The sequence below is a fragment of the Nanorana parkeri genome, unplaced genomic scaffold, assembly GCF_000935625.1.
Source record: "Nanorana parkeri isolate BGI_ZX_2015 unplaced genomic scaffold, ASM93562v1 scaffold417, whole genome shotgun sequence".
Classification (NCBI taxonomy): Eukaryota; Metazoa; Chordata; class Amphibia; order Anura; family Dicroglossidae; genus Nanorana; species Nanorana parkeri.
Genome location: NW_017306685.1, coordinates 1,092,279 through 1,120,183, shown reverse-complemented (window position 1 = coordinate 1,120,183; position 27,905 = coordinate 1,092,279). Strand labels below are relative to the sequence as shown.

The 27,905-nt window shown below is 43.0% G+C and overlaps 1 protein-coding gene across 1 annotated transcript in view; it reads left to right on the top strand.

Annotated features, from left to right (window-relative positions):
• Positions 1–723: 723 nt before the first annotated feature.
• KCNN2 (potassium calcium-activated channel subfamily N member 2) overlaps positions 724–27,905 on the top strand; it is a 149,187-nt gene continuing 122,005 nt past the window's right edge. Inside the window, exons 1-3 of the mRNA XM_018559841.1 lie at positions 724–1,719; positions 3,367–3,462; positions 25,870–26,288. Of these exons, the coding sequence (XP_018415343.1) occupies positions 724–1,719; positions 3,367–3,462; positions 25,870–26,288 (1,511 nt within the window). The remainder of the gene's footprint in view (positions 1,720–3,366; positions 3,463–25,869; positions 26,289–27,905) is intronic.

The window sequence follows — 27,905 nt, the reverse complement described above, 5'->3', positions numbered from 1 at the left end:
CATGAAAAGACAGAAGGCTTTGAGGCAGCCGACATCCACAGAAGATCTGAGGTTGGTTTTCAAGATGTTTGGAACAACCTACCTGCTGAGTTCCTTCAAAAACTGTGTGCATGTGTACCTTAGAGAATTGATGATGTTTTGAAGGCAAAGGCTGGTCACGCCAAATATATATTTGGATTTCACTTCTGGTTATTTACTTTCCATTTTGTTCATTGATACAAATAAACTATTAACACTTTTATTTCTGAAAGCATTCTTACTTTTCATGCATTTTGCACACCTGCCTAAAACTTTTGCACAGTAATATGTATGTATGTATATTTATATATATGTATATGTATATATATATATATATATATATATATATGTATGTAATGGGATTTTTTTCTCTCTCTCTGGCAGGTATGAATTCTGCTGGCTCCTTCACTATGAAGCCTCTGGAGTCCCGATCCGACCTCTCCATCAGCACAGCACATTTCTAGGAGGGACTCCATCCAGGTCCTCCCAGCCATGTGCCGGTCGCCCTCGTAGGACCGCGCTGTACCCCCGGAGCCTGGTGATAATGACGAACGGCACCCACGTGCAAAAGAGCCCGGAGCGGCCAGACACGTGTGCTGGCGCAGCCCTGCCAGCTGCTCCCCGCGCCGGCACTGGAACACACTGAAGAGAGCCGCGCTCACTCCACACACCAGCAGCTGATATCCCCGCCCAGGCGCTGACGTCATGCCCGTTGTTTTGGTCCGCCCGACCAATCGGACGCTTCGCTTCGATTCTACGGGAGCCGAGATGGGCCCTTCCTCCCGACCTGAGGAGGACTTCCCCATCCCTGACAGAACGCATTGCGCCGGGTACACAGCCTGGCGGTCCTCCTGCAGCTTTAACAGGTCTGACATGGAAACATCGCTGCAGTTCCAGCACGGCTTCTTCCCAGAGCAGCAGCAGCCGCCTCCTCCTCCTCCCCAGCAGTACAGCCCGGACGAGCAGCTCTTTTTCCAGCAGCAGGACGGTCCGTGTCTCCAGTGCAACAACTGTTCGTTCCACGGTGGGGACAACCTGCCACTTCTGCGCACCTCTTCCCCTATCACCGCCGGCGCTTTCCGCAGCTCGCCCCTGTCCTCCGCCTCCTCCCGGCAGGGCAGCCAGCTGAACGTGAGCGAGTTGACGCCTTCCAGCCATGCCAGTTTGTCCAGAACTCCGCACCACCACCACCACCATCACCCTCCTCCTCCCCCTGCTCCTGCCCAGTACCAGCAGTGCCACAGCCGGCAACAGGCGAGCCCCAGCAGCAGCATCAACGGCCAGCGCCGGGAGAGTAACCCGTTCACGGAAATAGCCATGAGCAGCTGCAGGTACAACGGCGGAGTCATGAGACCGCTGAGCAACCTGAGCGCGTCCCGCAGGAACCTCCACGAACTGGACTCGGAGTCGCAGCCACTGCAGCCGGTGTCTTGCGCCACACCGGAGATCGTCGTCTCCAAGCCCGAGCACAACTCCAACAACCTGGTGCCCAACAGCGGAGGCTCGTCCTTGGACCAGGCGTCAGGGAGCCAGAACAAGTCCGGCAAGAAGAAGAACCAGAACATCGGCTACAAGCTCGGGCATCGGAGAGCGTTGTTCGAGAAGCGCAAACGCCTCAGCGACTACGCGCTCATCTTCGGGATGTTCGGCATCGTGGTCATGGTCATCGAGACGGAACTTTCTTGGGGAGCTTATGACAAGGTAAAGGCTGAGGAGCTCCGGTCCGGGGTGGCTGGTGAGACACATGTGGCTGAAGATCTGCCGCTCTATGGACTCGTCTATAGCATCCGATCACCGCTTCTCCTCCTTGTTAGGTGTATATGTGGCTCACGAGCTGAATCAGGCCGGGGCCCCCCTGAGTGCTGATCACTTTCTGGGCAACTTCTCAACTTTGCATGAGGACCTGTCACTTGATCCGATGGCCACCAGCATGCAGCCAGTGAAAGGCTATATTGAATATGATGCTGATAGTGTGATTGAACCAGGCTAGGCTTCTATGAAGTGCAGGAAACTCGATCAGTCATCCCCTAGCGAGAGAAGTGACTGGGCTTGTTTGTGTTGTCACCAGCATGCAGCCAGTGAAATCTATTTGTATGATTAGGAGTTTGATCGGACAGCTCATTGGAAAAACGCAGAAGTCACTGGTCTTGTGTGTCCCTGGGATACAATGCTCACCAGCAAGCAGCCAGTGAAATATATGTTGTATGATTAGGAGTTTTATCAGACAGCTCATTGGAAAGACGCAGAAGTCACTGGTCCTGTGTGTCCCTGTGATACAATGCTCACCAGCATGCAGCCAGTGAAAGTCCATTTGATATCTGAATACACTCTTAGAGAGTTGAAATCGTGGCTCATAGCTGAACTGGGCTGGACTCCAGAGCCTTCTGTTCAATCACCCCTCTTGTATTACTATCTGGATACATGACAGCACTTTGTAGGAGGCAGTGTGGACTGTTAATGTGTCCATGTGATCCAGCTGCCACCAGCATGCAGCCAGTGAAAGCCTATTTTATATCATCTGAATAGTGCTGTGCCCCTATGAAGTAGGGGGGCCTTCTGATCAATCACCCCTCTTGTATTCCTCTCTGGATACATGACAGCACTTTGTTGGAGGCAGTATGGACTGTTAATGTGCACATTTGATCCTCCTGCCACCAGCATGCAGCCAGTGAAAGCCTATTCTATATAATCTAAATAGTGCTGTGCCCCTATGAAGTAGGGGGGCCTTCTGATCAATCACCCCTCTTGTATTCCTCTCTGGATACATGACAGCACTTTGTAGGAGGCCGTGTGGATGTGTTTGTGTGTCCAAGTGATCCAGCATGCAGCCAGTGAAAGCCTATTTTATATCATCTGAATAGTGCTGTGCCCCTATGAAGTAGGGGGGCCTTCTGATCAATCACCCCTCTTGTATTCCTCTCTGGATACATGACAGCACTTTGTAGGAGGCCATGTGGATGTGTTTGTGTGTCCATGTGATCCAGCATGCAGCCAGTGAAAGCCTATTTTATATAATCTGAATAGTGCTGTGCCCCTATGAAGTAGGGGGGCCTTCTGATCAATCACCCCTCTTGTATTCCTCTCTGGCTCTGTAGGAGGCAGTGTGAGAAGTGGCTGGACTTGTTTGTGTGTCCCTGTGATCCAGTTGCCCTGACGGCTGCCCTTTCCCTGTAGAATAAGCATAGCTTGTGTCCCCAGGAGAATAGTTCAAGCTGCACGCAAGCATGTCCCCAGTATGAAGAGACTTCTTGTAGGAAGACTGGTAGCTTACATACTCCATGTGCCCTGACTGTCAGTAATCTTGCACTGTTCTGCTCACTGTCATACTGACCCGTGTTTCTGTTGCAGGGATCGCTCTACTCATTAGCCCTAAAATGCCTTATAAGCCTGTCCACGATTATCCTGCTCGGCCTCATTATTGTGTACCACGCCAGGGAAATTCAGGTAAACACTTTATTACCCTCTACTATATAGTCATTACTGTGTGTGCACAAATGTCATTGTCTTTGCATCGGTTACTTGCACTTCGCTAGGTTTCAGGGAAATAGTCCTAAGTGTAATTGAGGACACTCCACCAGTGTTTCTCTCCCCGGCTTCTAATACACAGCACCCTTCATATAAAGTTACAATCGCTTACCTTTCCTGCAGCAGATTGTTTAGTACATTGCTGGCTGGTCGGTGTGCATACTTGTAGTGGTACATGACACAGGAAGGTGACAGTGTTTCACGCTCAAAGTCTCATTAATTCACTTTTGTTTCAAGAGAAGGACTTGTTTGTGTGACAGATGAATCATTTTATGGGAAGCTCCGAGCTTGGCTGGAAGCATGTTGTGCTGGAGATTTGCAGCTTCTAGATGTATGTGTACATGGCTCTTTCAGTCAGATGTAGAGAACACTCCACTTTCAGACTTTCTTCATGTGATGAGAATATTCCATGTGTGCTGGAGTTCTGCAGCTTCTAGATGTATGTATACATGCGATGTGTGCATGGCTCCTTCAGTCAGATGTGAAAAGAACACTCCACTTTTAGACTTTCTTCATGTGATGAGAATATGCCATGTGTGCTGGAGTTCTGCAGCTTCTAGATGTATGTGTACATGAGATGTGTGCATGGCTCTTTCAGTCAGATGTAGAGAACACTCCACTTTCATGTGATGTGAATAGTACACGTGTGTTGGAGTTTTGCAGCTTCTAGATGTATGTATACATGAGATGTGTGCATGGCTCCTTCAGTCAGATATGAAAAGAACACTCCACTTACAGACTTTCTTCATGTGATGAGAATAGTACACGTGTGCTGGAGTTCTGCAGCTTCTAGATGTATGTATACATGAGATGTGTGCATGGCTCCTTCAGTCAGATGTAGAGAACACTCCACTTTCAGACTTTCTTCATGTGATGAGAATATGCAATGTGTGCTGGAGTTCTGCAGCTTCTAGATGTATGTGTACATGAGATGTGTGCATGGCTGCTTCAGTCAGATGTAGAGAACACTCCACTTTCAGACTTTCTTCATGTGATGAGAATAGTTTGTGTGTGCTGGAGTTTTGCAGCATGTAGATGTATGTATACATGAGATGTGTGCATGGCTCCTTCAGTCAGATGTAGAGAACACTCCACTTTCAGACTTTCTTCATGTGATGAGAATAGTTTGTGTGTGCTGGAGTTTTGCAGCATGTAGATGTATGTATACATGAGATGTGTGCATGGCTCCTTCAGTCAGATATGAAAAGAACACTCCACTTACAGACTTTCTTCATGTGATGAGAATAGTACATGTGTGCTGGAGTTCCAGCTCTCATCGGACCACATGCTGCACTCTTTAAAAGCCTGAAATAACGCTTTGCTGACTCATTTTAACTGCTGCTAAACCGTCTTTGGTGGGGGTAAAAAGTGTGCAAAAACAGTGCGTGTGATGAGTAAATAAGATCTGATAACAGACAATCTAAAACACATTGGAATATACGCTGGGCAGTTCTCCTTACCAGACAGCTGTATACTGATGTGTGAGTGATCTGATGGTGTATGATCCATGGTGATTACAGTAAGTCCATAGTCATGGTTTCATTTTGATCAATCAATATGAATAGACGGAGAGGTGCAAGCAACTTGTATAGTAAAGGGGTCGTTTGCAATAACATGTAAGGGAATTGAGAATATATATATATCTATATATAGATATATAGATATATAGATAGATAGATAGATAGATAGATAGATAGATAGATATCTATATATATAGATATCTCTATAGATATCTCTATATCTCTCTATATATTGTTTCATTAGTGAAATAAATGAACTTTGCACAATATTCTCATTATTCGAGTTTCACCTGTATAGTAAAAGTAATCTGGATTGGGGAAACAGAATAAAGTGTGTAAATTTGTTGTAGACCCGGATGATGTAACTTTTCAGTATGTTGTCGCACCAGGTGTAGGAAAAGTGTTTTGTTTGCAATGTCCATCACACTGTGTACCGTTCCTGAAGTGAGATGTAACAATTAGGAGTGCAGGGCGATCCCAGGTGAAGTGGGATGGAGTGTCATGTGATCTATTGCTGCTTGTGAAGTGAGTGGAGAGGATTGCTTTTATGTCGGACTGTTTATTTTCTGCGTCGTCTGTTTATCGGGTGCCGAGTGAATGATGAGCCAGTCGTGGCATCCTGATAGTTGCTGAGAAATACATTCCTAAACTTGCAGCCAAGAAGAAGCTTATAATGTGACTCCAGAATCCTTGTATCCCCGTCATGGAAAAGGTCACAGAGTGCATGTGCGGGGAGATCAGTGTCACAGTCTGGCATGCTCACCGGAGAACGGGCACACCATTGCTCTGTGTACTATTATAGGGAGCAGACGGCCACGTTGTACACTTCATTCTGAGGAGGTGATGGCGAGGACTCGGAGCTCAGCATTACCTCTGTTTCATTTGACATGTGTGAATAAAAGTGTATTCATGAAATGAATGTGTACCTTAGTGCTCAGTCTCTTCACTCTCTGCTACAAAGCGTCCAGCAGCATGGAGAGCACACAATGCAGGCGAGTCACTGAGATTTCCTTTTCGATATTACAAACCTCCCTCGAATATTATCTTTTGCTGCCTGATATGTGTACTCATGGCATGAATATGTCATGTACATTAGTGCTAAGCATCTTGTCTTGTGTCTACTACAGATTATTCAGCCCCACAGAGCTCCCAGCACACAGTGCACACACGAAATTCCCCTTCTTTGTGTTATGAAGTACCATTCTCCGAATGTTTATATGTCATGCTTGACGGTAGTGTACCCATGATACAAATGTCATGTGTACATTAGTGCCTAGTTCTGGTCCTGTGTCCACTACTACCGATCGTTTAGCAGCACAGATTGCTCCCAGGGCATAATGCAGCCTCACACTCACAATCCATCTTCACATTCATACACTTCAATCATTTCATATGATGCCTGACATAACCCATGGCATGCCTGTGTCCCGTGTGCACTGCAGAGCGTTCAGCACCCTGGAGAGCACACTCAACCTTCCATGTGCTATATTATACACTTGTTTCGCATGTTTTCATGTTATGTCTTATAATATAAGTATATCCGTGCAATGATGTGTGTCCTATGTCTACTATATAGCGGTCAGCAAAATGGAGTGCTGACACATTCCAGGACCTTATTATACACTCCTGGAATGGTTTCCTATAATGCTCAGCGTATATTAGTGTTCTGCACCCTGTCCTGTGTCCAGTACAAAGCAGTCAGTGTCATGGAGAGCACACAGTGCATCTGCACACTCACACACCTTTCTTGTGTCACTGTACACTCTTCCAGAATATTTCCACAAGATGCCCCATACTTATGACATGAATGTACCATGTATCCGCCCACTCATCCACCTTCACTTTCCTCTATTATACACACCTCCCAGAATATATTCATATGGTGCCCGACATAAGTATACCTATCATGGCATGGATGTACTGTGTACACTTGTGTCTATTACAGATCGTTCAGCACCATGGAGAGCACATAGTACGTCCACACACTCATCCATCCTTATTGTCCTCTGTTATGATACACTCCTCTAGAATATATTCATATGATGCCTGACATGAATAAACCCATCATGACATGGATGTACAGTGTATACGCACACTCATCCACCTTCACTTTCCTCTGTTATGATACACTCCTCTAGAATATATTCATATGATGCCTGACATGAATAAACCCATAATGACACGGATGTACTGTGTACACTTAAGTCTGCTACAGATTGTTCAGCACCATGGAGAGCACATAGTACAACAGCACACTAATTCACCTTCACTATCCTCTGTTTTATACACTCCTCCAGAATATATTCATATGATGCCCCATATAAGTATACCCATCATGACATGAATGTACTATGTACACTTGTGTATATTACAGATTATTCAGCACCAGGAAGAGAACACACAGTACATGCACACACTCACCCACCTTCTCTGCCCACTGTTATTATACATTTCTCCAGAATATCTTCATATGATCTCTCATAAAAGTATATCCATGATGACATGAATGTATTGTGTACACTTGTGTCTATTACAGATTGTTCAGCACCAGGGAGAGCACATAGTACATGCACACACCTCTTCACCTCTGTGTCTGTTATCAGTATACAATCACAGGAATGTAGTATTAGATGTTAATATGTCTGATGTATGTATACCATGACATGAATGTAGTATTAGATGCTAGTAAGTCTGATGTATGTATACAATGACATGAATGTAGTATTAGATGTTAATATGTCTGATGTATGTATACCATGACATGAATGTAGTATTATATGTTAGTACGTCTGATGTATGTATACCATGACAGGAATGTAGTATTAGATGTTAGTATGTTTGATATCAGTATACAATCACAGAAATGTAGTATTAATTGTTAGTATGTCTGATATAAGTATACGATGGCAGGAATGTAGTATAGAGCTGGATCGTGTTGTCATTTCAGAACCATGGAGAGCTCCGTGCACACAGCCTACCCCCCTCCCCTCCTCTCTACTCTGCCCTGTACATTGCAGTATATTCGTATAATGATGTATGTACAAGCTATACCAGTGGAGAGAGTTTTCTGGGAATACCCCGACACTCACCCCCTCCCCTGTACTCTGCTCTGTACATTGCAATATATTTGTATGATGATGTATATACAAGCTGTCCCAGCGGAGAGGTTTCTGGGAATACCCCGACACTCACCCCCTCCCCTGTACTCTGCTCTGTACATTGCAATATATTTGTATGATGATGTATATACAAGCTGTCCCAGCGGAGAGTTTTCTAGGAATACCCCGACACTCACCCCCTCCCCTGTACTCTGCTCTGTACATTGCAGTACATGAGTATGATGATGTATATACAGTCTATACCAGCGGAGAGTTTTCTAGGAATACCCCGACACTCACCCCCCTCCCCTGTACTCTGCTCTGTACATTGCAGTACATGAGTATGATGATGTATATACAGTCTATACCAGCGGAGAGTTTTCTAGGAATACCCCGACACTCACCCCCCTCCCCTGTACTCTGCTCTGTACATTGCAGTACATGAGTATGATGATGTATATACAGTCTATACCAGCGGAGAGTTTTCTAGGAATACCCCGACACTCACCCCCCTCCCCTGTACTCTGCTCTGTACATTGCAGTACATGAGTATGATGATGATGATGTATATACAGTCTATACCAGCGGAGAGAGTGCTCTGGGAATACCCCGAGAGCGGAAACTCCCTGTAATTCCCGGATCCGAGACGGCGGTGGTGGTAGGGTGGAGGATCACGTATCGCGGCTAGAGGTGCTGTTGCCATAGAAGAGCTCCGCTTTCCTCCCTAGCTGGAGAGCTCAGAACGCACGGCGGCTGCGAGGGGAAACCCCTGTCATTTCCACAGCAGCAGCTACATGGCTCGGTTGGCAGTCCGAGGTGCCCCCTCACTTGGAGAGCTCCTTGCATTATTAATGTATCTGGAGCTAAATATAGCCGACGGCATTCGCCGAGCGAGCCCGCAGATTATTAATGAGCCCAGAGGCGCATTGTGGGGTTACCCCGGCTTGGAATCACCGGGCTCTTCCAGGCTTCCTGTGCGGCTGTATTGCGCATGTGCAGCGCCGCAGTGCGTGGGAAGAGCAGCCGCTACTAATCATCTGTACAGACAGGAGGGGGAGGCAGTGGAGCTTTCCTGTTTAGAAAGTACCCTTGTGTGGAATTATTTATCTGCAAGGTTTCACTATCCTCGCATCCTGCATACACTGTGGCTATCAGAGAGGGGAAATTCCCATATGATTGCCTAGCTTCTGTCATCCTGTAAACTAAGGTGGCTTATAGAGAACGAATGATACAAATTCTGGAGCATGAGAACAGCACAGATGAGTGCACAGAAACACCACATGCAGATGTATAGGTGGGGCTGGATGTGTTTTTCTTTCCTTGCATAGATCTGCCCAATTTTGCAGAGGCACTTAACATTGGCGTGAGTTTCTGAAAAGATGCATGGCAAAGATCTTTGGAAGATCCACAGATCAGATGCCCTTTCATTCTGTGGACACATTGCCTTAAAATGCTACATTAATAGCCAGAAGCATTCCTGGTGTTTACTTTTCACATTTTACTGTATCTCTTTGTCTTATCAGACTGTAATATTTCTTGTGTAATGTTCTTGCTGCCTGCCCACTCTCTGTGGGATGAAATACTTCATAATCACATCTAACAGTTATTTGATACATTAAGGTTTAGTGAAATTATTGTTTTTGTATATCTGTGTACACATATCAATAGCAGGAATTGTCACTTAATCTGAATAAAATGCATTGGCACTTCTGCTGGTGTTGCAGAAATGATGTTCTGTTTAGCTATGCTGATCTACATTATAACCACCCATTAGAGAAGCACTAGTATGGTTATACACCTGCTGCATTTTTAAATGCTTTTTCATCCTGTCCATCAAATGTTAGCAGATAACTTTTATACAGTTTTTATTGCAGATTTCAGAAAGATCAATCTATTTTTTCTTTCAGTATCTTATGAAATTATTTCAACTCACTCTCCTCTAAGAGCATCACTCAGATTTATCTTTCATGAAAAGACCTTCATGTAAAGTCAAGCTACTTGAACTGGAGAGAGTCACAGTAAATGCAGTGGAGCCTTGTGTAAATCGCAAGATAAAAACTCCATTTTGGTAATCAGCTAGGAGGAAAATACTACCCCACTTGATATTCTATAAAACAGAATGTATTCTTACCCTGTAGCACAATATTACAATAATTACATTATTAAAACAAAAAAATAAAAATATACCGGTACACCGCATTCCACCAGGAGCCTGAGGGTTAAAGATGCAGCAACTTAAAAGCAATCCTGGGCAAATCATTCTTTACCCTGCAGAATAATTGAAATATATAATATGCAGCAGCAACTCACTAAATTCCCTTGCTATAGTGGGCTGGCCTCACAGTGCCAACACAGGCTGGTGTTCACTGTTTGCACAGCTGTCAAGCATTTTTTTGTTACATTCCTTCAGAAGGTTGAAGCATGATTAAAAATAATCACATTACAAGTAACAAAATATGATCTTTGTCACTGTACACAGAAAACAACACACATCAGATTTGCAGGTCTTCATACTTTTTACAGCAAGCAGCCTATTTTTAATTTTTTAGTCTGATGTTTGTACCTGCGTTTGTCACCACAGACAGTGTACAACTGCTGATGGCTTAGAAATGGTTATACAGATGGGTGTAAACTTTTTTTCTGCGAGATATAGTATTCTTTACATAGCCTAAGCATATTTCACATAGATAAGGGTAGCTACAATAAATATAGTATTTGCAGCTAGAAAAGCTAGTAAACATCATCTTCTTTTCATCTAGCATCCGTGAGTAAGAAAATATGTACTGTTCCAAACACTACTGGTAGGGAACCGCTCTTCATTCAGCTCCCCAGTCTCCATGGGATTACTTAGTAGCATGGCAAGATTCATTCTCGGCACAATAAAAGATTGCATCAGGGGAATGCCTAAAATAGGTAGACAAAAAATAACAATTATATTTCTAAATGTTTCATTGATGCAGTTCATTCCCTAGCCTAATTTGTTTTGAACTGTGTATACTTTACAAATACACATATAGGAAAGGAATAAAAAGCCATAGTTCCTTTGCTGGGTTAGACTTAAAGTGACATTAAACCCTCAGATTTTTAAAACATAAACCAATACTGTAATGTGTGCCTTACTGTAATCCATGGTTGTTTCCCTTATCTTTGCTGCTCTTCCTTTTTAAATCCTCATGTCTTCTCATGCTTGGGGAGAACTTCCCTTTGCAGCTGAGTGCCTCTTACTGTAGTGCTGGCTCAGGTGGCAAACGTACACACAGACACCATGTAGCCATTCCAGAGACAAGGCAGTCTGCTGCAAAACAGAAGTTCTCCCAGCATGGGAACAGATACAGATTTAAAAGGAAGAGCAGCAAAGAGAAGGGAAACAACCATGGATTACAGTAAGGCACACATTACAGTATTGGTTTATGTTAAAAAATCTGAGGGTTTAATGTCACTTTAAGTTTAAAAAAGGAAAGAGAAGGGCGCCCACCCTAGTGTAGAGGGTTTTTAATGATTCTAAGTACAAAAACAGAGTAAAAACATACTCACAAAAGTGGATCAATAAAAGCATAAAGATGAGCCTATGCGACTGTAGAATGGCTGCACATATGTCTGTGTGTCAGCGCGGGACTCCTGTGATGACGCGTTTCCGGGGCCATGCCCCCTTCGTCAGAACAACAATTTGTTTTTCTGCAGTGTTGCAGCTTCCCAAGCTGAAGTAGGGCAGCCCTCCTAGTCAACCTCGTTGTGTACTATTCATCTGTTGGTCGAATTTAGCGCTTTGGACTTGTTGTCACTTTAAGTTTGTTCATACCTGTTTTCAGTTTCTGATTTGTAAAGTACAGTCATTAATAAGTTATAATTATTTATTACCATGCTAGTTTCAGTCGATTAAAAGTTTTACATTTTGTAGGGGCTTAAACTGCTTGTTAATCAGATCCCAATTTTTACCATGTTGCGTCACTTCAGTCCACTTTCCTGACATTGTCACTATTTATTTTATTTGATACATTCATGAATTGATATTATAGCAGGTGATACATATGCTGGTTGTCCCATGCATCCCTAAACAGTAAACAGGCTACATGTATTCTTCAGTTCATTTTATTACATAGTCCTGATTATTTGCTTTGCATAGTATTTCTGATACACAATCACTACACTCTAGAGTTAAATTAAAAACTGTTATATAGGAACTATTATAATGTGTTTGCGCATGCGTAAAAGTTAAAAAAAACTACAGGCAGCTGGGATTATTTAACACTTTTGGTGACAGGCAGTTCAGCAGTCGCAGGTTTTGAAACCATACCTGTAATAATTGCATAAAACTAACTGTAGGATTAACATGAGAGAGATATTTGTTTTCTAATATATATGTTTTACCTTTCAACGTTAGAAATGTAAACACATTCAACAAAGCTTCTTGTTGTCTCTCGGATAAGTCATGTTATATTTATACTGATGGCGTAGCTTCTCCTAGATACTTTGCAGTGGTACATTAGAGGTTAGCCACAATTACATCATTGTGCATATGTCATCTATTACTTCAGTGCCTTTTGTCAAATTACATTTTCAAATTGCTTTAGTTGTATAATGTTCACATTTTCTCATCCACATTTTCTTCAAATTGGTTGTCTTTATTTTAGTTATAGTATGTATGCAGTATAATCAGTGCCTGTGTCTCATTAAAAGATTTCCGTACAAACAGTAGCAGCTTCTAAGTTCTGAATGGTTTTAAAAATAAACAACACTGTTCTTGTCATTTAAGGATGGGGAGCAGGCAGAGGTCATTCTCCTTGACAATACATCAAAACCTTTTTTTTCTCTTGTCAGTTACTATATATAATTATATTTGTTACTTCTTTGTCATTTGTGGCATTTCTTATTCTGGTTTGTCGATAGCCAGCTGCAAATGACAAGCAAATGACATCTGAAGCATTATGATAAATGTTAATAATGACTCTAAAAATACTAGTAATCATAAAATCTTTACAAAACTCAGATCTCTTAAACCTATAATTTGCATTAACGTTAAAATCCGTACATTTTGTGGTAAATAGTATACTTTAAAAAAAATGCGTTTTATTTTTTACATTTAAATCTAAGTTCCAGGCATGTATAAAAAAACATAATTCATTGCCGACATATATTCCTTTAAATATCGTAATACATATTTTAAAATGCTGCTTGTGTTAGTACCAGAATAATTAATATTACTTTTCTGTAATGTTCTGCACAGACGGACAGAGAGAGAGAGAGAGAGAGAAATGGCAGCACTTTGAACTAACCAATGCTCTACTATATTGCACACTGCTGTCAAGTTAAATATGGTTGCTGGCGAATTGGATCAGTAAGCAATGACTTCTCTATAGTGGTTATGCTCCATCACTATGCAGGCAGTAGGTGAGCCACTGATCAATGCCATAATGCTGAACTGCGGTGGCAGAAGGTGAAGTCACTGACCTGGTAGAGATTCAGGCATGCCTGCAACACATCACATGATAGGCTAAACCACATTACAAATATTTTAGGAGGTTGGACTGCTCACATATGCATTTCAGATGTGCATTTAGCAGTTTGCCTTTAGTTCAGATGAAAAAAAAAAAATCAGTTGCTACTTAAAGAGCAACTTTACAGCTAGCACCGCCCAACTGTTTTCTATTGGCCGGGCGGTTCTGCTGCCGTCAAAAAAAAAAAAACAATAAAAAAAAAACACCATAGGAATGCATAGCTAGATTCCTATTGGCTATTTCACTTTGCAATAGCCAATATCAAACTAGCTTTTGCACCCGTCCTCTGCTGCTGTCAATCACCAGAGGGGGACCTGATGGAGAACTGCAGGCCCCCCTCTGCTGATTGACAGGGACCCCATTTCAGAAAAAGAAAAAAACAAACAGATTGCAAGAAAAGGTTTACTCTGCTCGATTGAGCAGAGCAAACCTTTCCGAGAGAAAGTGTTTCTCTCCTGGGCGGCCGGGAGCCGTATTAGACTCCCATAGCGTCCGGGAGAGTAATGGCAGATGGCGTCCCTGTGTGACCCAGGTGTGTCATGTGGGACCATCAGATGATGCACCATCTTGTTGTGAGTTCTTTCCACATAAGCAGGCACTGATTATGTATTGTTGATTTCCTTTCCTATAGGAACTGAGTGGAATAAGGAAACTAATATTTGACTCCATAACACTACATACAATATATAGCAGAGGGACTGCTGTGAGTCGTATGATGCCTTGGTTCTCAACTGGTGGGTCGTGACCCAAAAGGGGGTCGCGACCTCATGTTCAGTGGGTCACCGTATGCCTTCCACTTTTCTAGGTGAGAGGCTTCTCAGTCTCCCCCTAGTGCAGCAATGTCAGTTCTCGCGCTGAGCAGACATTCAGAATATGCTGCCTGGCACTGAGTGTCAGCTTGAGGTGGGGTGGGCTGGGAGTATGGCTGAAAGGGAGCTCCATCCATACAAGCATTGCTTACAGCTACCTCGCATGTCCTGTAGAGGTGCCTGGACCAGAGTGACATCATATCCTGGCTGCCACCACCTCTAAAGGACGCAAGGGAGTTGTACAAGCATTGCACATATGGATGGAGCTCTGTCACAGCTCAGCAGCCCATACTGGACCCCAGACTGAGGATCCACTCTAGTTCTCATAAGGTAGGGATCTTAAAAATTTTAAAAAATATACATATATTTTTTTATGTGTGTGTGAGATTGTGTCTGTGTGTGTCTGTCAGTGTTTTTGAGGGCCCGTTCACACTAGTACAGTGCGTTGATCGAACAGTCCTGTGTGATTTAATGCACTGTACCATGCAAATGCATCTTCTACGTGTTCTGGTGTGGGAGGTGCGTTGCGTTGCCATTCATGTGAATGGCCCCCCAAACGCACCTCCCACCTACAGTTGAATCACAAGTACTGGAACGCGCGGTACCCCAATGCCGTGTGTTCCATTGCAGTGCGACTTGGGTCGCAACGTAATGACCAAGGACGAATGTGGGTCTTGAGGGTACACAGGTTGAGAACCACTGGTATAATGTATATGCAGCAGTTTATTTGGACTTAAAATCCAGTGTGGACAGAATGTTCATAGTTTGAGCGAAACAGGACTTTCTGAGTGTGTTATGTCGCATGGAGATAACTTGATTGTCCATAGCAACAACCTGTGGACCTTGAGGTCACTAGGATGTTTTGTGTGAGAACAATTGCAGATTAAGTGGGGTAGTGGTGTTTTTTTAATTCAAGGGGTTTGCTGTTAACTGCTTTACTTCCACCCCCCTTTTCACCCTGAACTGCACACTTTATAACCCTTTTTAAATAGCAGCATTGATTCATTCTTTTTTTAGATCACACTACTTGAGAGGAAAAAATATTAGAATAATATATTTTTTTAAATGTACAGAGTCCATGTATTTATAAGTTATAGTGAAACCCACTTGTATAGCCATGTTAAGAGGTGCTTTTTTAATTTCTCCTACTTTGCTTAGTATTTTAAAGGCCACATGTACAATAAGTCACCCGTTGAATTCATTTTATGGTTGTCAGTATAAGGCCCCATTCACACTGAGCGACATGGATATTGCGCGTTTTTCCGCACAATTTCGTGCTGAGCGGCTTTGTGCTACATTGTGTGATATTGAGTGACAGTGCACATGTTATCGCAGTGCATAGAGCGTTTTTTTGGGCGGGACTTCGTCGCTGCTACATTGGGCTGTAACCAATCAACAGCGATCTTGATGTAACATCATTATTTCCTTCTATTTTGCAGTGCAAAAGTGACCCTTCTGATGCGCGATATCGCACAACCAAGTTGTGCAATATCGCCGGTAAGGCGCGATTTCACGCCACACCATTGAGCCTATTGGGGCCAAATCGCGCAACATCTGCCGAAAAAAGGGTCATGCACAAGCGACAAGTTCAGGCGACATTGAGCTGTGAGATGTGAACAGCTCCATTGGAATGCATTGGACAGGCTACATAGAGCGATATATGCGGAAATATGCGCGATAACAGCTTCAACTTTTCTGGGAAATCTGTGCACAAGGTTTAGGAGTGTGTCTATTTGAATGTTTGACCATTCTTCCAGAAGCGCATTTGTGAGGTCAGGTACTGATGTTGGACGTGATGGCCTAGCTTGCAGTCTCCGCTCTAATTCATCCCAAAGGTATTCTATCGGGTTGAGGTCAGGACTCTGTGCAGGCCAGTCAAGTTCCTTTACCCCAAACTCTCTCATCTATGTCTTTATGCACCTTACTTTGTGCACTGGTGCACAGTCATGTTGGAACAGGAAGGGGCCATCCCCAAACTGTTCCCACAGAGTTGGGAACATGAAATTGTCCAAAATGTCTTGGTATGCTGATGCCTTAAGAGTTCTCTTCACTGGAACTAAGGGGCCAAGCCCAACCCCTGAAAAACAACCCCACACCATAATCCCCCCCTCCACCAAACTTTACACTTGGCACAAAGCAGTCCGGCAAGTACCGTTCTCATGGCAACCCCCAAACCCAGACACGTCCATCGGATTGCCAGACAGAGAAGCGTGATTTGTCACTCCAGAGAACACGTCTCCACTTCTCTAGAGTCCAGTGGTGGCGTGCTTTACACCACTGCTTCCGACACTTTGTATTGCACATGCTAATGTAAGGCTTGGATGCAGCTGCTCGGCCATGGAAACCCATTCCATGAAGCTCTCTTCGCACTATTATTGTGCCAATCTGAAGGCCACATATGGTCTGTAGCTATTGAGTCTGCAGACAGTTGGCGACTACTTCGCACTGTGCACTTCAGCTCAGCACTTCAGCGGGGCGCTCTGCCATTTTACGTGGCCTACCACTTCGTGGCTGAGTTGCTGTTGTTCCCAGTTGCTTCAGGGAAATATCACAGAACACCTGAAACCAATGATTTGGAGGGGTGTCCCAATACTTTTGGCAATATAGTTGTTTTTTTTTTAAATCTCTCATTGTATTCCAAAAATAAAATCCCTTACAATATAGTGCTCCAACCTTTGTTTTCCACCATCTGATGCTGTTTGCACCTAATCAAAGTCACTATATAACAACATCCTTACTATTTGGCCTGGCATCTGATCATAATGAGTGAACTGTGTTTTCTCCAATCATCTTCCAGGACAGCAACCTGAGAGATGATTGGATCTTCAGTCTACAGGAAACACAATCAGACAAGGTTAAAAACCCCTCCCACCCCCCTCGTCCCTCAGTTTTTGATTGTGTTTCTTACCGTCTGGGTCAGCGCAATGTTTGTTTCTTTGTCCCGACTGGATGGCCTTGAGGCCAGCAGTCACCCTCTGTAGGGCTCTGCTAGGGTACTGAATTCCTGAGCCTTGCCTTCTTGTGGTGCAGAGGTTGTTCCCTTAGAAGAGGTAGCTGGGTCTCTCCCAAACCTAAGGGTAGACACTTAGCTTCTCTTTCCCCCGGGCTGTTTGCCCTGTCTGGTGCTCTGTGGAGCTTGCCTCGTGGTGGAGGGCAAGGAGGCGGGACTTCCGGGTTCCAAGCCTCGTTCTGAGTTAGGAAGTGTCACTTCCCGTCCGGCGTGACGTCACTTCCGCCCTTCGCCACGGAGACGCCGGCCAGACAGAGAGGGGAGTTGCTGCACGCCGCCGAGGCTGAAATGGAGGAAGAAGCCAAGCCGACGATGTCTGCACCCAGGTCCAAGGTAGCGGTGAGTGATGCTTTTGGAGGGACTGGGTGTAGTCTAGGTGGGGGCTGCCATTATTGCTCCCAGTAGCTGTATTGATACAGTGTTTTGTGCCTCTCTCTTCAGGATGCACTTCTGGGGGACAAGTCTGGAGCCCAATCAGCAGTTCCACTTTCTGCCTCATCTTCTAAAGCATTGAAGAAGCGGTGTGGCAGTTGCAATGTTAAATTTCTTTGGTCCAGGCCTTGAAGACGTGTTGACTAGATCCTCAGAAAAGGGGAAGAAATTCCCTGAGAAAAAAAGCCCTTTCGCAATCGTAGGTTTTTTCGAGGCCCCCAGGACCAGAAAAAATAGGGGGGGAGACCTCAGGAGCAGAGGGAAAGATGGCCCTTTAGCAAAAATAAGCAAAAAGGAGGTTTGCTCTTTACTCCTCCTGACTCCTGACCATTTCCGCAGTCCACATAAAAGGGACATCCAATGTGGTAGCAGATTATTTGAGTCGAGCACCCATTCTTCAGGGAGAATGGGAGCTTCACCCCGAGGTTTTCTCCCAAATAGCCGAAAGGTGGGGAATGCCCTCGGTCGACCTGTTTGCAACGAGGAAAAACAGGAAAGTGCCTCTCTTCTTTTCTCTTTCAAGGGAGAGGGATTCAAGCGGGGTAGATGCTCTGTCACAAGTCTGGCAGTTCTCCCTAGGCTATGCGTTTACTCCTCTTTTTCTTCTCCCTCGAGTGATTCAGAAATTAAGTTGCTCGGATTGCGTGATCATTCTGATCGCTCCATGGTGGCCCAAAAGGATGTGGTTTTCGGAACTTCAGAAAAGAACAGTTCAGCCTCCGTGGATCTTGCCCCTCAGGCCGGACCTTCTACTCCAGGGGCCGGTTTTGCATCACGATCCAAAATTCTTTCGCTTGACGGCATGGATGTTGAAAGGAGGATCCTAGAACATAAGGGCTGTTCTCAAAAAGTGGTGGATACACTGCTATCCAGTCAGAAGCTAGTAACAAGGAGGATTTACAGCAAGGTGTGGAAAGTGTTTTCCTCATGGTGCACACAAAAGCAGATCTCTACCCCGTCAGTCCCAGTCATTCTGGACTTCCTTCAGGAGGGTGTGGATAAGAAGTTGGCACTAAGTACTTTGAGGGTGCAAATTTCCGCTCTTTCTGTTTTTTTGGACATTAGATTAGCAGAGGATACGTTGATTAAACGTTTTTTCCTGGCAACAGAACGCATTATGCCTTTGTCAAAGCAATTTTTTCCTCCATGGGACTTGTCCTTGGTCCTGACTGGTCTTACTAAGGATCCCTTTGAACCCATTGAAAGCTTGCCCATTAAATGGTTGTCTTTGAAGATGGCTTTTTTGTTAGCTGTGACTTCGGCCCGAAGAGTGGGCGATCTCTCTTCATTGTCTATTAAGGAGCCTTATATTACCGTTTTCCAGGATCCCGGACCCACTATATCTGCCTAAGGTGGCCACTATGTTTCATAGGTCCCAGGACATTATTTTGCCTTCTTTTTGTGAACATCCAAAGACCCCTGGCGAGGAAAGATTCCATTGTCTGGATGTCAGGCGTTGCCTGCTGCGATACATGGAGGTTACTAAGGATTTTAGAAAGTCCAGCCAGTTGTTCGTTCTTTTTGGGGGTTGCAAGAAAGGTAGCATGGCTTCGAAAGCCACTATTGCTAGATGGATTAGGCAAGCCATCTCTACGGTGTTAAGAAGGAGGATAGGACTATCCAAACTCCATTGAAAGCCCATTCAACCAGATCTCTAGCAACTTCCTGGGCGGAAAAGGCCGGAGCATCAGTAGATCAAATCTGCAAGGCTGCCGTTTGGTCCAACCAGGACACCTTTGTTAAACACTACAGGGTGGAAGTCCTGTCCCAACAGGATTTGGCTTTTGACAGAAAAGTTTTGCAGGCAGTGGTAGGCTAAGGTAGGCTTGTGTATATCTTGCTTATCTCTCAGGTTGCTGTCCTGGAAGATGATTGGAGAAATCTACGGTTAGTCTTACCGGTAACGGTATTTCTAAGAATCTTCCAGGACAGCAAGCCTACTTCCCACCCTTACTGGATTTTATATTGTCTAGTGGTTCCCCTCGTGCACTGGTGGAGGTATTCTACTTTAATCTCAACTGAGGGGCGAGGGGGGTGGGAGGGGTTTTTAACCTTGTCTGATTGTGTTTCCTGTAGACTGAAGATCCAATCATCTCTCAGGTTGCTGTCCTGGAAGATTCTTAGAAATACCGTTACCGGTAAGACTAACCGTAGATTTTTCTTTGATCTTGAATACGGTTCTCCAAAGGATGTATTTTACAAAAACCTTTTCATATATATTTTCCTCCTACGACTACATGTGTCCATGACAACAATCTTCAAATCTCAATGGATAGTTTAGAAGAGCTTTCAGATAAGTGGTTTCAAAGAAAGAGCTACTTTACCCTCAGCAAGCATGACATGTTGCTTTTTTTCCATACACAAAGACTAATACATTGTATAATTGTTTAATTATGATAGATGACTACTTCAGTTACTTATTTACTCAATAAAAACATCTTTGCGATTACCTAATCTTACAGTTTGGCATTTGATTTATGAAGGTCTTTTTCAGTATAAAACCAACCAGTTTATATTTATGTAGAAACGCATATCTGAATGTTTTTCACTCCATTAAAGTATTGTATTTGCAAAAGTTAAATCTGTGGGCATTGTATGTAATAGCACATGAGAAATGAGAACTGTCTGTGTTACATGTAGAACCTAATCTGCTATCAATACAAGTTAAGGGAATATATAGGGGTCTATTCACTAAGCTGCCGAAGGATCCAGCTGTAGCTTCTGCTGATCCTACGGCTAGCTTCCGCCCCAGGACCCATTCGGTTCAGTAGAACCAAAGGGCTGCTGTATGGGCTATTCACTATAGCCCGTACAGTTCCCGATGTTGGCCGAGCGGCTCATTCCAGCCAAAGGCATATGCCTCGGCTCGACTGAGCCGAGGTGAAAGCCGAAGCTGGCAGAAGGCCCGGCCATAGGCCGGCCGACAGCCTGTTTCTGACAGCTGGGCGGAGCCAGCCGTCATCTCGCGACTGGCTCCGGCCACTTGCAGAGAGATCAGCGTCTGTCATTACCCCATCTGTCATTACACACTGAGAACCCGGCGGGGCCGCTATGATATCACAACGGCCTCTCCGGGTTCTCAGTGTGTAATGACAGATGGCGTCCCTGGTTACCTGGTAACCAGGGACTCTATCTGTCATTACTCTCCCGGACGCCCTGGGAGTCTAATACGGCTCCTGGCCGCCCAGGAAAGAAACACTTTCTCCCGGAAAGGTTTACTCTGCTCGATAGACCAGAGTAAATCTTTCCTTGCGATCTGTTTTTTTTTTCCTGACGTGGTTGAGGCATATGCGTTCGGCTCGACTGAGCCGCCCGGCCACGTTCGGGAGCTATACGGGCTATAGTGAATAGCCCGTACAGCAACCCTTCGGTTCTACTGAACCGAAGGGGTCCTGGGGCCGAAGCTAGCCGAAGGATCGGCCGAAGCTACGGCTAGATCCTTCGGCAGCTTAGTGATTAGACCCCATAGTGTTTTTGCATATACTGTATGTTCTTGCTGTATTATGCTCAGAATTAAGGAGTACATTTTTAAAAATATTTTGTATTTATTACTAGTCATGTAAATATAAAATGTTGTTTATGAGCATTTAATGTTTACTACTTGCAGCCTGAAGGTGGCAAATAAAAGGTTAGAAAAGAAGGGGTCACTGGCACCCCAGTATGCTGATCAATACGCTTTTATTGATCCATGTTCAGTGTCACATAACACAACGTTTTGGGGCCACACAGGGTCCCCTTCATCAGGCAAAACAGTGATAACGGTTGCAAACACAGTGAACATAAGCATAACTACACTAGTGAAGAATACATCAACCAATCAATAAGCACCCCAACCCCTCATGATGTGGCTATGATGTAATTTTACCTCTAAAATTCATGTTTAATGTAGAAATGACGAGAAGAAACAAAATCAATAAACATCGTGCATATATATCCAATATAATTGTCACAGAAAATATGGAGTGCAAGCACCTTGAATATGAGGTAATACGACCGCTATAAAAGGCTAGTTCTCTAGGTTTTTAAAAAGCTAATTTATTTCTGTGTTGTAAATTTATTGATAGTATGTGTTTCAAATAGACCTGAATAGCAGGATATCAGAATACACAAATTACTTAATGACTCGGGGGATAAACACATTCCCCTCCTTCTCTGCTAAAAAAGATGGTACCTTCTGGATTTTAATACCAAGCATGTTCTGCAATCACTATGCTATGAAAATGCTAAAGCTGGTTAAAGAATGCTAAAGAATTGTTTCGTTTTACAAAAAGATTTTATGAAAATAAAAAAAAACTATATTTAAGACATTTATTTAAACTTGTAAAATATAAAGCATATAATTGTCAGAAACCCATAATGAAAGGAAGGAATCTTCTGTTGCTATGACTACACATAGATATTTATTGAGATACTTTTATATAAGCCATTCTAGACAAAATATTTTTTTAAAGAAGTATAAACGGCAAGAATTAATTACAAATCACAGTAAGTTACAGAAAGATAAATTCTGATTGTTTTTATGGATTTCTACACAATGCTTATTTCTCTTTTCTTTACTGAATAATCATATATGTACTCTGAGGGCCTGCTCACATGATATCAGGTCCTGATCAGGTGCGGACCTGCAGACTGATGCAGTGCGTTTTTGATGCGTTTTGGACGCGTTTTTGCCGCGTTTTGGACGCGTTTGCGTTTCCGGGCCGGACAAAATGTGACATGCAGTATTTTTTCTGTCGTAAGCTGAACGTGAGAACTGGAGCCCATAAAACACATAGGGATACATTGGGATGCATTTTGAGTGCAGCAGCGTACGGAGCCGGTCAGCACACAAAACGGACGTCCTGTGAACAGGCTCTCAAGCTTGCATTAGTTTACCTAACGGCATGTATGTATGTGTATATGTGTGTGTGTGTGTGTATTTGCATTGCAGAAAATGTAATTTAATATGTAAAAGGGGGCAGCCATATTTGCTCATTACAAATGCAGACTTTGCTACCTACTTTGCCATGTACTTTACTGATTTATTGTACAATATAAGTCTTAGGGGTCTATTCACTAAGCTGCTGAAGGATCTAGCCGTAGCTTCGGCCGATCCTTCGGCTAGCTTCGGCCCCAGGACCCCTTCGGTGCATATATCTAGCCCGTACAGCTCCCGAACTTGGCCGAGCGGCTCAGTCGCATTGGTCGGCCGACAGCCTGCTTCTGACAGCTGGGCGGAGCCAGCCGTGATCTTACGGCTGGCTCCGGCCACTTGTAGAGAGATCAGCGTCCCTGGTTACCTGCTAACCAGGGACGCTGATCTCCAAACAGCAAACTCTCCCTGGCGCTCCGGGAGTCTCCTGCTCCCGGCCGCCAAGGAGTACGGCAGCAGAACCGCCGGACAATAGAAAACTGTTGGGCGGAGCTAGCTGTCACTGCTAGCTCCGCACAATCGTTTTCTATTTACTTTTTTAAAACTTTTAAAACTTTTTAAAAAACTTTTTTAACCCTCTGAGGGACCGGGCAGAACAGCCGAGCTGAATGCTGCTCAGCGGCATTCGGCTTATCACTCACTGCTGTTTGGCATCTATATGAATAGGCCAAACAGCAGTGAGTAGCCTGCCGGAGGTTCGGCTCAGCCGATCCAGATGTTGGATCGGCTGAGTCGAACTCCTTCTGCACTTCGGGTCAGCCGAACATGCTGAGCATGTTCGGCCGACCTGAAGCCATGCGAAGCAGGCCGATGTAAGGCTGGTTTCAGCCGATATACGGCTGAAATCAGCCGTACCAGCCTGAAGTGAATAGCCGAACAGTATTCGGCTCACTTCACTTCAGGTCGGTCATTCACTCGGCTGCCTACGGCAGCTTAGTGAATAGACCCTTAAGTCCACTGACCAACCAACTTATTGAAAACAATGTACTCCTTATGTGGCTCATATCTTAAGGATGATTTGAATTGTGTATGTGTGCCCAAAATGAAGGCAAGCAGAAAACAAAAGACTAGTCACCAGTATTGTCTTTGGGCTTCCTGCAGCTCTTCCCCATTACTAACCATGCTGTGTTGTTAACTGTCTATGTGTGGAGGTGGTCTTAGTAGAGCTTTCTTTCCTCATGTAAGAGCTTCAGTGATATCACACTGCAGATATGCTCTAAAGCTATGATGCTCAAGGCACAGGGAATGCACTGCTGATTTTTAAAAGGGTAGAGTTTTCAGGGTACTGCTTTGGCACAGTTAACATTTCTAGATGTTCCTTATAAAATAGCACAAATTCACTTTACAAGTTCAAGTCCACTTTAACAGTTATGAACATGAAGAGAGAAACAAAATAATTATACTGAACCACTAAAGCTACCTGTAGTAACTAATCCCTAATCCTCTATATTGGATACAATAATATGAATAAGAAATCTAGTAAACCATGCATTAAGAGCTAAATATACCATATACATTCCCCTTTAAGAGACTAGTAGAGCCTAATGTTACATACATATAGTTATATAGATGCATAGTAAGGTTGATAAAATACTGGTGTCCTTTAAGTTCATTGTTTCTACACTCCTGAAACACCCTGTGCACCTGTTACCAATTTTGTCACACAGGAAGGTAAAAAAATGTATTAACAGTGGAAATAATGGATGTTTCTGAAATGTCACTTCCATTTTGTGAAGTCGTTCAGGTCAGCTAGATGGGAAATCTTTGTGTGCAGTAATAAACACTTCCAAGTCTGTTCTGCAGTGCTCATTATTACCCCATACAGAAGCCCTGCATTGTGCAGTCCTCACCCCAGGCAAGGCAATTCTTCAGTGAGTAGAGCCACATTTTGTTCAAGAAATAATTGCTTGGGTAACAGAAAAGTTTCTTCTCTAGTAATATGTTGTATTTTTAGTCTTTGGAGGAGATTCAGGAGGACACCTACAATCAATCTCATTCATCAATTTTTTAAATTAGGTTTTGTATGTATGAATGACACACACCCAAAAGTACAAGACTTTGTCACCAATTACGTAGCCTATAGTAAATGTTCATAATCAAATTAATTATACATGAATGTACTACGGTATGTCAACCATATTAAAAAAAAGCTATATAAAAGTACTTTACTGGATAACTAAAAATCCCACCCTTCTCACCACTATATGTACTAATATGGATGGATTTTAAATGTATACCTCAGTTACTTACTGAAACCAGGAGCTATAGTTTTATAATTTACCTTTCAGCTCCACCTGAATCATTGATACAATATTCAGCTATCCTGAATACCCTATTAAAAAGATCTGAACATTTGCTTATTTAAACCCCCTAGGACACTCTGCTTTAAGCATTGCAGCCTCTGTACCTGTGTCACTGTGTGACCTAACATGTTTATGCCTAGTTATTGAGAATCCATCACAAGCCTGGTAAAACCAAACTTTAGGTTTTAATAGAGGCAACTTTAGTGGGGGTGCCCGGCATAGGCATGCAGCCCCTAATTTAATGTACATGCATTGCTCTCTAGGATATACAGTTCCTGTCCCCTTGAAGAAGCCCAATGGGGCGAAACATATCGGGCTATTTTGAACGAATTAACAGAAACCGCTTTGAGGAGTTAACTAATCATGTTGTACAAACGAATTATGTGATGTCAATGCAATTACATGAACTATATATGGAATAATCATGTTTTATTGAATGGAATTTTAATCAATTACTTAACAAATCATGCTACATTAATAAATCTTTTTGTAATTTTATACTTTAACAAGAGAGCGTCCAGTATTTTTTTAAGCCCCTCCCCCTAGGTTCTTGGCATATCCCTAGGTGGATTTAATTACTTACTCCAAACTTTAGGTTTTGCATAAAATAATCCAGTGGGTGGCCATACTTATTACCACCTAAACCTAAAATGATATTTTAGGGTGGACTTTTATGAAATTGATAATGTTAGTGGGATCAGATATACAAATAAGAGAAGCTGCTGATTAAACCTCTTCTTGTTGCAGTTATTCATGGTGGATAATGGAGCCGATGACTGGAGAATAGCCATGACCTACGAACGCATCTTCTTCCTCTGCCTGGAAATACTAGTGTGTGCAATTCATCCCATTCCGGGAAATTACACTTTTACATGGACAGCACGACTTGCCTTTTCTTATACCCCATCCACAGCTACAGCAGATGTGGATATTATTTTGTCTATACCAATGTTCTTAAGACTATATCTTATTGCCAGAGTTATGCTTTTACACAGCAAACTTTTTACTGATGCCTCTTCGAGAAGCATTGGAGCACTAAACAAAATAAACTTTAACACACGTTTTGTAATGAAGACTTTAATGACAATATGTCCCGGAACAGTACTGTTGGTTTTTAGTATTTCATTATGGATAATTGCTGCATGGACTGTCCGAGCCTGTGAAAGGTAAGATTATCTAATTTACTTTACATTTCCTTTAGCAACCTCTTCTTAAATCACTGTATTTACAGAGTGTATGTGTTGTAGAGTTTGTGATGACCTTACTGTGATCAATTTAGTAGAAGAACTTTTAAAATCACTGGCTGTCTGGGTTTTTAAAGAGTTGTAAGATTTCTGGACATTAGCGTCTTCTACATTGACACAATCACTTGTAATTTTTAAAAGCAGAATACCAATGGTAATCATAGATAGGGCAGGAAATCTTGTTTTTTGGTTAATGGTTACTGCCAAGATTTAGTTCCTGACAGTTGAGATCCTCTTTGGTGTTCCAGTATGCATTGTTCATTGCAGCAGCATAGATAGTCTTAAATTGGACGTAAGCAACTACTGTCATGGTTGCCAAGGAGGATAGTCAAAAAACATAGTTAGGTGGTATGTGTTCATATGCTAGAAGGAAATTCTATAGAACCAAAATCATTGGTGTTGATTTTCTAAAGGCAAAGGCTGTTTACTTTGCAAGGGAAATTTTCCTTCGCTATTTGCATGTTGTGAAAACTCGCTTTGCAAAGAATACCCAATCACTTGCAAGGAAAATAAAACATATACAGTATATTTGCTTGCTCATGGTTGGAAGTCAGCAGAGCTTTACCTCATTCACTAAGCTAGGGGAAAAATTCACTTGGAAATCCTCTTGCACATTAAACAGTCTATTTGCCGTTGGTAAATCAACCCATTTTATCTTGGTTGCTTTAAGTAAAACTCCCAGCATAGCCTTTAGTTGAAATGATATTTGCATATTCTGTTTTCTGTTTTTATGCTTTACTGATCATTTAAGAAAACCAATAACGAAAGATATTTCTGTATGCAGCCGGTGAATTTACAGTAAATTGTAACTCCTGATCTGAATACTTGTTCTGGCTCAGTGGGCTAGAGTTTTGAAGCCAGGTGTTTAGCATGGCCACAAAGTATCTACTGTAGCATTTGCAAAAGGTTAGAAATGGCACTTTAAATATTCCTCTCCGCACATATTTGATTTAATCTTGCCCATAATTTTAAGATTCAGCTTTGTTATACAACTAGCCAAATACAGGCTGATGTTTACAACAAAGATTAAAACAAATCTAACCTGGCCTATAAAGTACATTAACATGAATGTTGAAGTGCTGCTGCAAACATTTTATGGAAGTGGTGACTGCAAGTACATGTGTTAGTCTTTAACGTGATCCTTCTAGAACCCTTCAACTTTCCTCCAAGCCAAAATTAAGCTCTGCCACTTCCTATCATTGAGTCTTACAGTCTGCCATTGATTTTACAGTTAAATTACAGGAGAAGGGTCTTACCATCTGTTGAATTACGGGAGGGGAAGGCTGTGATCTTGATTTGGAAGATGAGGCCATGTATACAGCCTGCACGTAGGATCCAGGGGGCTTCACTGGGACACACATATTAATGTGAACATCGGTACAGGTAGTTGCAAATACCATAAGTGTCCTCTTCAGCAGTGCTTTTACTTTAAATACTTTTTAGGGCAGTTTAGTTTATAATCCTCAATTAAAAAAAATAACACATTAAATAAGAAAAACCTGTTAGTCAGAAATCTTCTGTTATGCTAAGCCTCAAATA